Source organism: Trachymyrmex septentrionalis, unplaced genomic scaffold, assembly GCF_001594115.1.
Source record: "Trachymyrmex septentrionalis isolate Tsep2-gDNA-1 unplaced genomic scaffold, Tsep1.0 scaffold20, whole genome shotgun sequence".
Lineage (NCBI taxonomy): Eukaryota > Metazoa > Arthropoda > Insecta > Hymenoptera > Formicidae > Trachymyrmex > Trachymyrmex septentrionalis.
In genome coordinates, this window is record NW_017305180.1 from 4,585,050 (window position 1) to 4,599,518 (window position 14,469).

At 34.1% G+C, this 14,469-nt stretch overlaps 2 protein-coding genes across 4 annotated transcripts in view; both read right to left on the minus strand.

Moving 5' to 3' along the window:
* Positions 1 to 5,302: 5,302 nt before the first annotated feature.
* LOC108747816 lies at positions 5,303 to 6,788 on the minus strand. Of its 2 annotated transcripts, none has more exons than XM_018485634.1 (2): positions 6,572 to 6,788; positions 5,303 to 5,903 (listed from the first exon to the last, which is right to left on the minus strand). In XM_018485634.1, exons 1-2 carry the CDS (start codon positions 6,767 to 6,769, stop codon positions 5,787 to 5,789), a joined length of 315 nt encoding a protein of 104 aa, XP_018341136.1. In that variant the 5' UTR covers positions 6,770 to 6,788; the 3' UTR covers positions 5,303 to 5,786. The 2 variants fall into 2 exon arrangements, with proteins under 2 accessions (XP_018341136.1, XP_018341137.1); XM_018485635.1 differs by having other exon boundaries at positions 5,303 to 5,920.
* Positions 6,789 to 7,438: 650 nt separating this feature from the next.
* LOC108747815 (BMP-binding endothelial regulator protein) overlaps positions 7,439 to 14,469 on the minus strand; it is a 42,032-nt gene continuing 35,001 nt past the window's right edge. For both annotated transcript variants that reach the window (XM_018485633.1, XM_018485631.1), the window contains 8 exons: positions 13,198 to 13,297; positions 12,313 to 12,489; positions 11,537 to 11,719; positions 10,375 to 10,634; positions 9,177 to 9,336; positions 8,912 to 9,099; positions 8,115 to 8,512; positions 7,439 to 7,708 (listed from right to left, as the gene is read on the minus strand). In XM_018485633.1, coding sequence (XP_018341135.1) covers positions 7,456 to 7,708; positions 8,115 to 8,512; positions 8,912 to 9,099; positions 9,177 to 9,336; positions 10,375 to 10,634; positions 11,537 to 11,719; positions 12,313 to 12,489; positions 13,198 to 13,297 — 1,719 coding nt within the window. In that variant the 3' untranslated portion in view covers positions 7,439 to 7,455. The remainder of the gene's footprint in view (positions 7,709 to 8,114; positions 8,513 to 8,911; positions 9,100 to 9,176; positions 9,337 to 10,374; positions 10,635 to 11,536; positions 11,720 to 12,312; positions 12,490 to 13,197; positions 13,298 to 14,469) is intronic.

Consider the following 14,469-nt stretch of genomic DNA (forward strand, 5'->3'; position numbering starts at 1 on the left):
TTTGATGCGAGATGAGATATGCTAGGATTATGCGATTAATTCGTAACGCTTTACGTAAAGTTTCTTGTCGCATGCTTGAATAGATTTTTATCATTTTACGTAATGTATATCATTATACATTATTCTCTGAAATTTTCTTTCCTGAAAGTAAATCTTTATATGTAGAAGAAAATGTTTGCGCGTAAATAAATAATAAATTAATTTTCCATTGTCTGACAATCGAAAGGATCAAGGACAGTGCCTTGATCCACTTAGCGCTTTCTTCGCGCATCTTTATAATTACTCGAGGGTGCCTCCTCTCATCGAAATTTCCCGATTCGTCTTGTCGAGGAGGACACGATCGGTGAAAGAAGCTTAGGGAGACTTATAATTAGTACAAGCGAATATACTATATATACACATGAGACATACTCACGCGATGTTTTCCTTTCCGATCCTATGTTTCTTTTTTCGTTTCAATGATCGTGGTAACACGCGCGGTCAATAGCAACATTAATATTTATTATCAATTAATATACACGTAATTAATGTAGACGTAGTCGGCGAGCTCTACGCGAGCTTTTCCTTTGTTTTTATACACTCGATATTGGCAACTTGACGAGCGACTCTTTCGAACTTATTCGTATAATGCAGCAATTGATGTGATTATGACGGATTGCGAGATATCAAGGTAAAAAGATAATAATAAAATTTTCCTATACGCTTCGAAGATCTATAGCGACAAAATAATTATATTTTCTTTATTCTTTACAAGTTCTTACAACGCAAATAATCGATAGGAAAACAGCTCGTTGAGTTGCGATATATGTATAAAAATACAGATTCAAGGACGAGCTCGTATCCTCTTTCTCGTTTCCTTGTTCGTCTTCTTACGTAAATAGTAAATTTCCATTTCGTCACCTCGATTGAACGTCATAATTTAATTATGACGGGATTTACCCGCTGTGCAATATTCTTAATGTAGAAGAATCGCAAAAGAGCATTCGATTAAAGAGATTTCTTTTCTAATATTTTACATTGAAAAATATATCTTACTTCGTTACAGTAAGGATACGTTTTTATAGGCGCCATTAAAACCGCCATTATAGTAAAAGGATACGAGTTCGCGTTACTTTACAACTTGAGGCTATCGGTTATTATTGAGCGTGTTCCGAGATAATAAAAGATTTAATGTTCTCGCCCTTTTTTTCAACGGGCGATTCTTGTTCTTCGATCGGGCGACTTCGCGCAGTCTTGGCCGCGAAATTATGTCTCAGTTTTGCGTCGATTGTCCGGCATAATTTCGAGATGTCGTAACAAATTTACCAGTTGAAATCAGAATCATTGTTCTCTCATAGTATGTACTTTGCTAATTATAATTTACATTGTTGTATTATATACGATTATATTACTGTAAGTCAATGTGATAGTTGGCATACTAGCTCTCTGCACATTCTTCTGCGTTCGCCGCATTCACATCTTCGGATGTTACAATAATGCAATTTTTTGTTGATCCACGATATTATAACTTTAAAAAACGTAATAAAAAATTTCTGCATCCGTCAAAATGAGAAATGTACAATTTCACGCCCATAGCCACGAAAACCCGATATTGTTTTTGCAATATTAAATTTGGTTATTTTAACACACATATTTAAAATATTTCTAAGGGCTGCGCGATCTATGCTCGAAATCTATTTTTGTACTAAGAAAAGAGAAATTGAAATTAATGAAAAGGAGGCTGCTGCTTCCTTTCCCTTTCTACGTGCGTCTATCTTAATGAATCTCTCATTGTCACATTTGTGACACTTTCCTGTAGAGTTTTTCAGTCCAGGCGTAATAAGAAGGCACTGCGAGACATTATAAGAATAGCTGATAAGTTGCAGTCGTTAATACATATACCTACGAGAGAGAAAGAGAGAGAAAGAGAGAGTGTAATATTAGGCTAAAAATCCTAATAAGTATAATGGAGTAGAATTACAGTTTTCCAAAAAGTATTTTGTTTTTATCTATCTTAGCTTTGAGAATATTCTATCCAATAATAAATCCATATCCGATTTTAAAAAAAGCGATTATTAATAAGATTCGAAAAATAAGCTATTATCTATCAACATTTAATTTTAAACAGAACATTTGAAAAAATATAAAATCATTATTTGAGAAATTTTTATTTTGTATATTTTATAGAATTAAACTTGACCGAGTATTATTTTATCTGCTATAGATGCGACAGTTATTTAATAAACAAATACGAATTTATGAAAGTACATGCACGTATTTTTTATTTTTGTATAAATATAAAAAAATGTTTTCTATTCAAATTTGGTTATAAAAGGGGCAATGTATTTGTATTTATTTTTGTTTTTGTAACTTAAGAACTGATTTGACGATAAAGTGATAAATTAAGAGTGATTTTATAGCAATTCCTTTTTTTCTTAATAAAAATGTGATATTAGTTTTTGTAGTAATTGTTGATCTCTATCTTTTTCCCTTTCTATCATTCACTCTTCCTTTGAATTATCATTTTTTCTGTTTCTCTTTCTTAATCTCTCATTTTTGATCGTTTGAAAGGTAGGGGATAGAATATGTTTTTATTGATATGAGATTTTGAAGAAATCGATGCGCAGGTATGTGCGTTTATCGCGATTTTGCAAATGAAATTCGAAGATTTCATTAACGGAAAAAAATCAGAATGATTAAATACAGATCTCTAATGTTAATGTTATTTATTTACTGCACATTAATATTTCATTGTGCATAAAATAACGAATTATTTTTTCAACAAGGGGAGATAAGAGAATTCATTGGAAGCAAAATATCTTTTCTTTCAAAATCGTAAATCGTGAGGTACGCATAATGCATTTGCGGCGATAAAAAGATAATTAATAAAATTTAATTTATAATTAAATATAATTTATTAAATTTGAGTTATTTCATGTATAATATTTTTAGAGCAGAAAATGTAACGTTTTATTAAATAGTTTAATACAAGAATTTATTTCGTTAGAAGTAATGTACTTCTCGTTCTTATAACGTAAATATTAATCTTTTTCGTGGATGTTTCAAGAAGTTTGTGAGAAGCATATCCGATCTGTGATTAATTGATCTTTTAATTGGATTAACAACGTTGCAGATGCGTGCGTAATTCGCGGGAAATAGTTGAGCAGTTGATTAGCGCATTGCACTTAGCATTTAAGTTGAAGACAGAGATAGGAAATAAATAGAAAAAGAATAAAAAAAGATAAGGAAGAAGGTAGAAAGTAGTCAGATATGTAGAATATATATCAGGATATCAACGCGTAGCACTCTCTACTTCATCCTCTATCATACTGTAATAAAATCTGTCGTTTTCTTGATTATGCCCATATATAATATACGTATTTACATATATATATATAAATATTTTTAAGATGTTTTTGTGCATTTATAATGTAATAAAAATTCCGAATCTCTCTCGTGTTATGAGGTTTGTTAAATGACCTTGATACACGATAATTTCTCGTCCGTGCGTTGGAAATATTTTTAAGTATCGCATAATATTTGAAATTTTTCTAAAAAGTTTTCATATTTTCGGATAGAACACGTTCTTCTCTTTTCCTTAGTACACTTTATTCAAGATTTATTTCATATACATTTTAGTGTAACTAATTTGAAATCTACCGGCATGTTACATGAAATCTCTACTCTGGTCTAAAAAGAAAGTAAGGCCACAATTTGTAATAATACAACTTCGGAAACTCTCAAACGTGTTGACTGTCAAAGAAAAATGTCTCTTTAAATAAATGAATATATATCTGAAATTTATGTCATTCCCTTCTTTTGATTCCACATATTATAATTTTTTACACTAATTTTACAGAACAATGTATGTGTTTATGGGAAAATAAAGAAGAATAATTATTAGAAAATAATTAAAAAAGGAATGATTTTTTAATGATATGATACATATAGAACTTTCTTGATGTATTTTCGAATATGGAGAGGGAGAGAGAGAATTTTGCAAACACGGTGTCTGTGAATATAATTGGTTTATTACGCTCAACTTTTTGTTCTACACTGTAGCTCTATGCTAAAGTCGACAAAAATTGGCTAACGCTTTGGACTACCCGATATACAGAATTGGTTCGATCCCTCGCCGAAACTCGTCGGTGATAATTAATTACAGTGTATTTTGGCTATGTACAGATTTACTAAATTAAAAAAAAATCGCCATTCTCTCGCTTTCCGCAAAAGTAGCTTTAATAAAAAAGGTCTACACTGTTTTGTAAAATTTTGTAATAATTTGCTAAAAGATAAAAGTAAAAAGAAGAAATATATAGAGAATGAAAGAGAAAGTCGAACAAAGAAATGGAGTAAAAAAAAAAAGAGAATAGGTGAAGAATCAATAAAAATTGTGGCACGACTTATTAGAACCCATGCTTAGTACTCGCTTAACATTAATAATCGTGTCTTTCTATGTACAATTTGTAAACGTTTCACTAAAGCTAAAATATATATATAAACATTATACGCTACTTAGATATATGTTGTACATAATATAAAAAAGGTGTACTTGTCGTCGAAGAGAAACGGGAAAATGCTCTCTCCTAATTCTACATGACGAAAATGTAAGAATCTGATAAACGGCGAGTCTGTGAATCCAAACATCTGTGTAAAACGGTGGATCTACGATGAGATCAGAGAGATCTATGGCTACGGATCTAGAAATAGAACATATTTGTGAAACCACGATTTATGAGTGCAAGCGCAATTCGCGCGTGGATCTAAATTTATTATATACAGATCCCAAGAGAGCGATCGCACAATCGCGGAATTATGAATCAAAAGGTTTATTGAATTGAAGGAGCAACGTAGAAATCCGTTGTAGAGAAATCCGTTTTAGATGTGCGATTTACGGATAAATCTCCCGAATTTAATTGGGATTCAAAGATCTCAGAAAGCGAAAGAGAGTTTGAGAAACCGCAGATCTATGATTCATCAGATGAATTCGATGATTCATTGAACTGCGGATGCGGAGACCCGCAAAAAGATACGAACACAGATATACGAATACAAGATTCGGTAGAAACACAGATCTGTGGATTCAAAGACCTTCGAGTTCACACATATTTATATGTGTACACATACATATACATATAATCGATCGATTGCGTTAAACTGGGATGTACATGCTATGCCGCGAGCCTGCTCATCGGCCGAAATACTGCACGGTGTTCCGAAACATTACAAGATATCTGCTGCTAATTGCTAAAGTCCTCACGAATTCAAGCATATCGGTTTCGTTTTATCAAGTGCTAAAAGTACTTACGCACATGTATATCTCTTGTTCAATAGAGCTCTACTTCTGCGTTTGTTCGAGTGATCGTACACAAGCCTCTCAGTGAAGTTCATATAAAATTCATAAGGCAGCATTTACAGTTGTTAAAACATGCCAATAATTATGAGATTACAATACAATATAATGAGACTACATATTGTCAATTATCTCACATCAATTTTTTTTTTTGTTCGATAATAATCCAATATCCCATGAGGGACGATCTTAAAACTAGATAAGTCGCGCGTTCTTGATTTACAAATAATGTACGCGACCTGCATTGACATAAAATTCAAGATTAAATTACACCAAGTTAGAGCTAAATATTAGTTTTACTTTTTGTGCTTCACTCTGTGCGACACAAGATTATCCATTTTCCGATATTTTGCACGACTCTAGCTTGACTCGCAATGCTTCCTCTCGGATCTACGGGATTTCGCGTGAAATCGTGACGCACACATACACACATGTGAGATCCATGTTCCGGACGTCATGGCTGCGTACTTGTGCTGCTGTGACCCACGTGAGATTTCCGTACGAATGAGCGCGAAATCGCCGCCGCTCCGCGTCGACGAACAGTCGCTACTAGAGGCACTCGAGTCAGAGTCTGACTGAAAAAATTCACTATAAAAATCAAAAAATAATGAAATGTAAGAAGGATTTGTTAAAAATAATGGTTACGGATCGATAATTTCAATAGCAATCTAATGCTAATTTTGGGAAACGTAAAATTGAATTAAACAAGTATTTTTATGTGAAAATGTGGTGAATTATGTGAAAGAGATTGATTTTGCGCGTAAGAGTTATTTAATTTCTACAAAGCTTATGTAAAAAGATTCATAAAAAAAATATTTGTAAATTCTAAATTCATTTATAATTTTTAAAGATATGACAATAATGGAAAGAATATATTTCGTATTTTAAAAAATATATTTTTTGTGTGTGATATGAATTGTATTATAAAAGTAAACCAGAAAAAATAATAAACAAAAATATTAAGTTTTTCATCTTTTCTAAAAAAATGTGATCCTGGAATTAGCGTGCAACTTGCAAAACAAATTTTCATTTGACAGTAAAAAAAAAGATCTTTTTGTATGTAATATATTTTATATGTATTTTTTGTACAATTATTATTGGTCTATAATTATTCGTGTAATCGTTATTAATATAAAACTTGATTCTTTTCTTGTCAAAGCCGTGAAAGAGTATTACTCCGGCTCGAGTGCGTCCCTAGTTACTACTCGACGTTATTAACACGGGGGCACAGGAACTTACCGTTAATGCATATTGATACGAAGTGGTGACTAGTAGATTCTCGCCGAGCACTCCGCCGCGTCCGGTCTGCGCGCTCTCGCAGACAGAAGGAGCTCTTGGGAATAGAAAGATAACATCGCGAAGAATGTCGAAGAGGAGACGTAAGCTGGTAGCTTGCAAAGCCAAGAAAAAATTTTCAACTATTTTATGCTTCATCATTGTTAACAGTTACATACGTCGTTTGTCGTAATATAATACCACGATTATTCCGACGGCTTGTCAGTCAATATACGTATGGTCGTTCGTATTACATTTGCAGCGCAAGCAGCGAAACATTTTCTACCGCATTAACAGTCTATTGCCGTTTCTCATTATAGACGGCAGACTTATAAGTGCCGCGTGCATTACGTTGCTCCACGAATAAATAAGCATTTATGAATACTTATTTCACATTAATCCCTCGCAGTATATGTCGTAGGATAACTACTAAGAAAAGTGCCACGTTCTTTGTGCTATTCGCTTGCTGAGTATTTAATCGGAAGCTTCATCTTCTTCAATAGAAAATTCGATTTTAGGAACCGATTTCGAATTCCAGAAAAAAATTTTATTTTTCTTTGACTATATCTTACACACGTGTTTTGGAGTGTCATATAGTTCTATGTACAGAACAAATGCGCATTAATTCTAGATGTCTTTCAGCATCGTGTCTCTTCTTCGTTATTCGCGTATACTAAAATGTTATCTTAGAAAGGAAAAAGGAAGAAGAGGAATGGGATCATGTATAGAGTTGATTTCTCTCTAAATGCATGCAGAATGTATATCAAGTTTGATACGGCCGTTCTCGCTGCACGTCTTCCGAGATAGAGTTTTTAGAGGCCGGACGCGGCGGTGGACAAAGTGCGCGATTATGAACGGCGAGCTAAATTTGTCGAACTTATTGACTGGTCCCAAACGGTTTGACATCTCGTGGCTTTCCGCCAGTGTGGCAGCGGGATGTCGAGACGCTTACATTCGTGCGCGTATGCCACGAAGGACTCGCAATAGCAGTGCTGGGTCGGGCACTCACACATATCTTGAAGGCAGGCTTTGTAGTACATCGCCGGATTCACCTTCTTGTGGCACGGATAAAAGATCTGTGACTTTAGCCGATTACATAATCTGCAATCATAAAAAATTGTAATAGAAGGCGTTTATCTTGAAATGGATATAGAACGAATTTTGGAAACATTAGCGATTATTATTATAAAACGACATGCGACAAACAAAATAATAAAAAAGAAAAAAATAATTGTTAGAAATAATACTATGAGAGATTGTTGATTTAATTAAAAATTAATTTGGTTGAAATATTTGTGTTACTGACAATTATCAACAATAAGACTATACTTTTTTAAATAAAATATTACGCAAATATCATTATTAAGAATTGTAGAATATTAGAGAAATTACTTTACAAAATTTCCAGCTATATAAAATAATCGATATAATGAAAATATATTCATTTTACTTCTGATACTCTTTGGAAAGATGTCAATAAGGAAACAAGATTATATAAATAAAGTACCGCTGATCTTTTCTCTCTCGACAACGTCTCTGCCTGGTATTATTTCCAAATTTCGTTCGAGGGCACGTCTTCTTGGCACCACCCACGACCCAGGATTGACCAAACTGCTGCGGATCCTGAACCACTCGTCCATGTCGCGCAGTAAAGTCATCTTTGATTTGGGAATTGAAGTTACCACAAAGACCGCATAATTGACCCCTATACGACGAAGGCACAGACACTTCGAGAAAGCTGATACCATCCCAATGAACCTTGATTCCGATCCGCGTATTGACAATCACACTGTCGTCTGTACGATTGATGTCCAATTGGTTAGCAACGCGATAAGGAACGTTCACCTTCTTCCCGTTTACTTTCACTTTCATTTTTTGACCAAGATTCACTTTTAAATCACCGATCTGCAACATAATCGCACGGGACATTAATAGAACGAAAAAGTTTTTTCCCATCTTATTTGATGTAATTCTTTTCGAATAGAGCAAGAAAACCTCATCTCAGAGAAGACTTTATTTAGCAACGCTATATTAAGCCAGTTCATCAATCAAAATCTATAGCCTCATTTGTAAAACAATTGAAAAATTATCTTTTAAAGAACGTTGAAAGCATTAATTTGAAATACTACACATGCGAACAAGTGATATGATATTATTCGATAAAATTCGAATGCGATACTTCGTATCATTTTCTTAGTTTTCTTTAAAAATTAACTTTAGTCTATTTAGTTCAAGGAAGCGAGATTTAAATTTATTTCGTGCTATAATTTATATTAAAATTTTCATATAACTTAATATATATACCTTTATGGCGATAGTTTTGGTCCACGCTGAAAATTTCGTTTTCCTGGCATCATTGGTTACCCGTATGCTGAATGTGTGAGAAAAACAATCGGTAACTAGTTGATACTTGCACGCTCCCTTGAAGCTGTAGAATTTCCCATCGAACGTACGATAGTGTGGGTCTCCAAAAACTGTGCAAACTCCGTCACCTGGAAGAATTAATAATTTTAATATTTTCATACACATTGAGTATTAATCCTGTGAAGTACAACACGATAAAACTCACGCTCTACACATCGCGGACAGCATTGGCCTTCCGGATGTTCCAATTTAGAATTTGGCGGGCAACGAAAGTTCATCGGCGGACACTGAGGCATTGCGCAGCGCACTTTGCCCTGTTTACAGGTGCATGTCTTGCAGGAATCCAGCTTCCAATTTTCGCCATCCTGCCTAGGACAAAAAAGGTCGTTTAAATGACCATGAAACAGCAACGAATGCGAAATGAAAATATCTCGCGAGAAGATATTTTCGCAACGAAATTGATTTTTTACATAACTCTTTAAAGTGATACATATTTACTAATGTTTTTATAGAAACGTTTTTATTTTTGATAAATATAGACATCGGATTCTTATACAATTTCATATTTTTTAAAAAATCAGATTGGAAAATAAAAATTTGTTTCATTAAAAAAGCACTCTAAAAATGCATATTTATTAATGCATATTTTGTGCATGTCTGCAAAAAATATTTGCAAAAAAATCTGATATCTCTATTGACGATAAATATTAATTTATTCAACTAAGGCTTGTTTTAAAGAAAATTGTTTAAACTTTCAAAGTATTGTCATAAATACTTATTATAAAATTACTTAGCATAAAAAATTATGTACGGTGTAAATCGGAAAGTTCTCGGACTAACCTTAGAAAATTCGATATAGAACGCAGTACCGCATCACTTTCTGTCGATTACTCAAATTTATAATTATAATAATATTTACAATATTGACATTATAATTTATAATTCATTTAAAATTATAAAATTTATAATTATATAATTTCTAATATTTATTATTAAGGCGTTTTCACGCCTTTCGTATTTTAATATACGATAGAAAAAAATAATTATCGATGCAGAAGTGCTATTATCTTTGATAGATAAAGTAAAAATTAGCATAAACTCAATTCGATTTCATCTCAATTTTGTTTCTTTTTTCTTTTTATTCTAAAGTGGTGGCCAGCTTCATATAGAAGTGAATTTTTTCAAAATAGCACGTAGTACAAAATTATTTTTAATGATAATAATTTAATACAAAAGAGGAATACTAAATATTCCAAAGATCCGATTTGATTTTGCTGACTTGATTCTGCTATAGCTTAATAAAGGTTATTTGATAATGCTCTAGTTCAGTTTCTCATTTCGCAATTAGGTTGCTCACGCGACGGATAAGATTGCATGACGATGAATAAAAGCGTGATACTCGCCACATAAGTTCTTCCACCATAAGAGCAAGAGGCCCGGCTCTCCTCGACGAGCAAGCATTGCGGGCAACAGCGGTTGACTAGGATCATCTGATGTTCCCTGGGACATTCCAGTACCGGACAGGTCTCCCTTATGCACGAGATCGCCGAATTGACGCAGGTGCAGCGCGTACAGTGATCCACGTAAAATTCACTACCCGAGTTATATAAATGCGTGCCGAGCATGCACGCGCCTTTCGGAGGTGAGAAGAATCTTGCACTGCCTGTGTGATAGAAGTAGTGTTCTTGTAATCTTTTAACTTGAATATGTGCTAATATGATCGCGTTACAAGCAAAATATTTTTCTGAATCGTTCCCTTGTCATGCTTGTCAATTACGCGAATTATTTTCTCACGTATAACTGTATATCTAATGTTATCTACAGTCCAATGAGATATACAAATAGGTGTTTGTAGGTAATAATATTTGTAAATTTTATGTTAATTTTATGTAATATTTTTTAATTTATGCAATCTTAACGCTACCATTTGTATTTTTATTCGATGTAATTATCGCGATATATTTCATACTTTGCATTATACTTTAATGCAGAATTTGAAAGTTGCAGGGAGATATGTATAATCAAATGGCAGCGCGCGCATTCTTGGATGGCTAGATGACAATCGTAATATTACGTGTTTCGCTGGTTTTTGCGCAATTGCGACATTGGAAAATAATCAGATTCGTATAAAATCGATTCGCGCCTCTGGTATTGTAAGAGAGATCGAAATGACCTACAAATTCAAAGTGATTTTAATTGTTTGTGTAATTGTTTAGAAAATTTTCGTTTTGACAAATGTTAAAATAAATCTCCGATAGTTATTAATTTCGTCCCTCGAATTGGAATGCTTACACAATAAATAAGTGATCTTATATTAATATTACATCTATGTTATAATTAGCGGCTTGTATGTCGTAAGAAAAAAGAGTAACGTGCTATTACCGTCATCTAAATTGAAAATATATGCAAATAAAAATAAGGAACTGAATAATAATAAGGAACAGACTTCCTTTTCTTAAGCACAATTTTTGGAGGTCATTATTTTGCAGAGAAAGATCATTTCTTTTCGTTTCGGAGCAGAAGCGACGACATTCATCTTAATGAAAACTATTTAACTTCTTTCACCTCGACAATGTGGACAGCATTCCCCAGATACATCGACGATCCTCGTTGAAGGACAATTAAGCGTCGGACAGGCTTGCTTCGCGCAGGTGAGATGTCCCTTATTGCATTTGCAGGTCACGCAGGGGTCTTCCGTCGTTGTCACCGACCTATCCTCCGTCACCTTCTGTCCATTTACTAAACAACCTACAAAATATGAATCGAACATTTCGCGTTTAGCTTCTTTTTCAGTATTCGGGTAAAATTGTGTTTTTGGCCGAGACGGAATATTAATTAATACGAAACACATATGTACCAATGATGGAAAGAAGCACGATATACATATATATATTTTTCTTTTTCTTCAGACTAATGTAACCACATAAATTCAACACTGCGTGTTCTCATAAGATTTCGCATCGTACAATTAATACAACTGCGACTTTTTTGTATATAGAAAAGGATCGCGGTTGTATTATTTGTACGATGCGAAATTTTATGAGGACGTCGTGTTAAATTTATGCGGTTACATTATTCTAAAGAAAAAGAGAAATAGAATGTTACAACGTACGTGTGTTATCGTCCGTTCGTTTTTCGTCGGGCAGAGGCGGCGCTGTAATTTTCAATCATTATCGTTCTCTCTTCGTTATATCAGCGGAACATTCCAGTTTTAATTGCGCGGCGGGCAATCAGAAGATCGTGAGAAATATTTGTGAGATTGGCGTGGGTAATTAGTAGCAGCAGCAGCAGCAGCATCAAAGCGCGCGCAAAAAAAAAAAAAGAAGAAAAAAGTTACGCACCTTCGCATATAGGACAACACTGGCCAGATGGGGCCGCTTTCGGATGAGAACAGGGCGTGTAACATCGTAGTTTTGATTCAGTGATGACGCCCGCTTTACAGGTGAATATTAGACAGGGGTCGTTTCCTTCCGTCCATTCCGTGTCCGATGCGTGATATACGCCGTTCTGCATGCACCCTGCGATGTAAAAGCGGCCAAGTCTTCTAAGTACAATCATTTACACTAAGTGAAATCAAATATACGTATGATGTCAGCTTAGAAGTTAGACAAGACTATTTGCGTACTTCGAAAATAACATATTCGAATAAAATTTGGATTTGAATATTCAGAGACAGCAAATTATTAGGACGATAAGCTTAATTTTTTTAATTATCGTAGAAATATCTACTTTATCTCTTATCCTTTTCAAATAAAATTACAAACAATATTACATTTTATTACTTATGTTTTGTTATTCATTTTAATATATTTCTTGGCGTAGGTGCTTTATACACTTTTCGGTCGGATTTCGTCTTCGGCAGGCAGCAAGTAAACTTACGTCACCATTAGCATAATTAATAGTAGACGATAACAAAGACCATGCATCTGTCAGCTACATTTCGTAAACAGAGACACAGCCACGAGAGACTGTGAGACGTTAAAGTTCTTCGGGTTTATCATCATGCCGGCAAACAGAAGTGTCTTTGTGCCCTGGGAACAATGCTCCGCCGCGGCCGAGCATTCCGCGAGCATTTTCGCTTTTCCTTCTTACCGCCGCCGACAATATTCCCCCTCTCCCTTCCCATTCTCTCTCTTTTCCATTCCGGTTGTTCCGCGAGTAAACCCGAGCCAATTAGAATGATTAGGATAATTAAACGAATTAGCGGACGGACAAAGGTATTCTACCTGTGCATTTGTGGCAGCACTCGTCGTCGCGCGGGTCCAGCAACGCGTAGCAACCTTCGATGTTCGGACACTGTTGTTTCAAACACTCCACGAATCCGTTCTGGAAAGAAAGAGGCGAAAACATTTATTTCTCTTGCGTATGGATGTCATTCAAAAGACGTGCACTTTCTACTTCGACTTTTCTTAATGTGCCTCAAGAAAATGCCAACTTCTGAGACAGCCGCAGACTTATATGTGAGAGAAATGTTTTGACCTATTTTTATGATCCTAAAGAAAAAGAATATCTGTTTTGATTCACAAATATGATTTATTATATACTTCTGGAATTCGTTGCACTATTCGCAGTTTAATAGATTCAAAGATGATGACTTGCCGAAATTACTAATTATTCACGAAGTTTCATCGAAAAAGATAATGTCGTTTTTAACCACGAGGAAAATCACGAGCTGCAAGAAAAGAATGTGAATACCCCAAATAAAACGTTATTATGAATCGGAAATTTGGTTTGTGCAATTGAGTCACACAGCGGCGGCAGCGAAATTCCGGCTTGATTTTTTTTATCTTGTTCCGACTTCTCGTCCACGTCCACGTTATCGCGTTCCAGTAATTATTTCTTCGGTTTCGTTATCGGGTTCTATAATTAAGTCTTTACGGATTTATCTTCTGTCAGAATTACGTAAACTAACTTAAACGTGGGTCCGACGGTCATCACATACGTACTAGACTACGCGCGGACCTAATTACACGTGCCGCGAAAAAAAGATCTCTGCTTTTTTACGCTCCCTTGCCTGTGATATTTTTACGCAACTTGCCTGAAATTAATTAATCATTTTCATAATAAACATGCGGGAAGATAAGAAACAAGTAATATACCAAAACTATCGTACATAAAGAGAAAAACAGAGCTCAGTAAAAAGAAAAAAAGTATCAATTATATGTATAAAATTTTTTTTAAATCAAGCAGAGACACTCAAACAGAGATTTTTACTTCATTATTAAATTCTTTAATGACATTTCCTCATAATTGTGTATTACTGCAATCACATGTACTTTTGTGCTTTGTATTTGTACTTTTTTTTTTTTATATATTAACTAAACGTTAATTAAATTGTGAATTTCACTTTCGTTAGTAGTCAATATAACAGGAATACTTTTGACAAAGGAGTAAATAAGTACATTACTGCAATAAGAACGGAATAATTTCATAAAACAAGAATAATTAAATAATTAAGAAATTAATAAATCTTTGCGATCAAAATGTAAATATATATA

Bases quoted from the DNA above. Each gene is read 5' to 3' on its own strand.
- LOC108747816 (XM_018485634.1), bottom strand. From the start codon at position 6,769: ATGATGAAGCATAAAATAGTTGAAAATTTTTTCTTGGCTTTGCAAGCT. The intron at 5,904-6,571 runs GTAAGTTCCTGT...TTTTTCAGTCAG, and splicing joins CGTATCAATATGCATTAACG to ACTCTGACTCGAGTGCCTCT.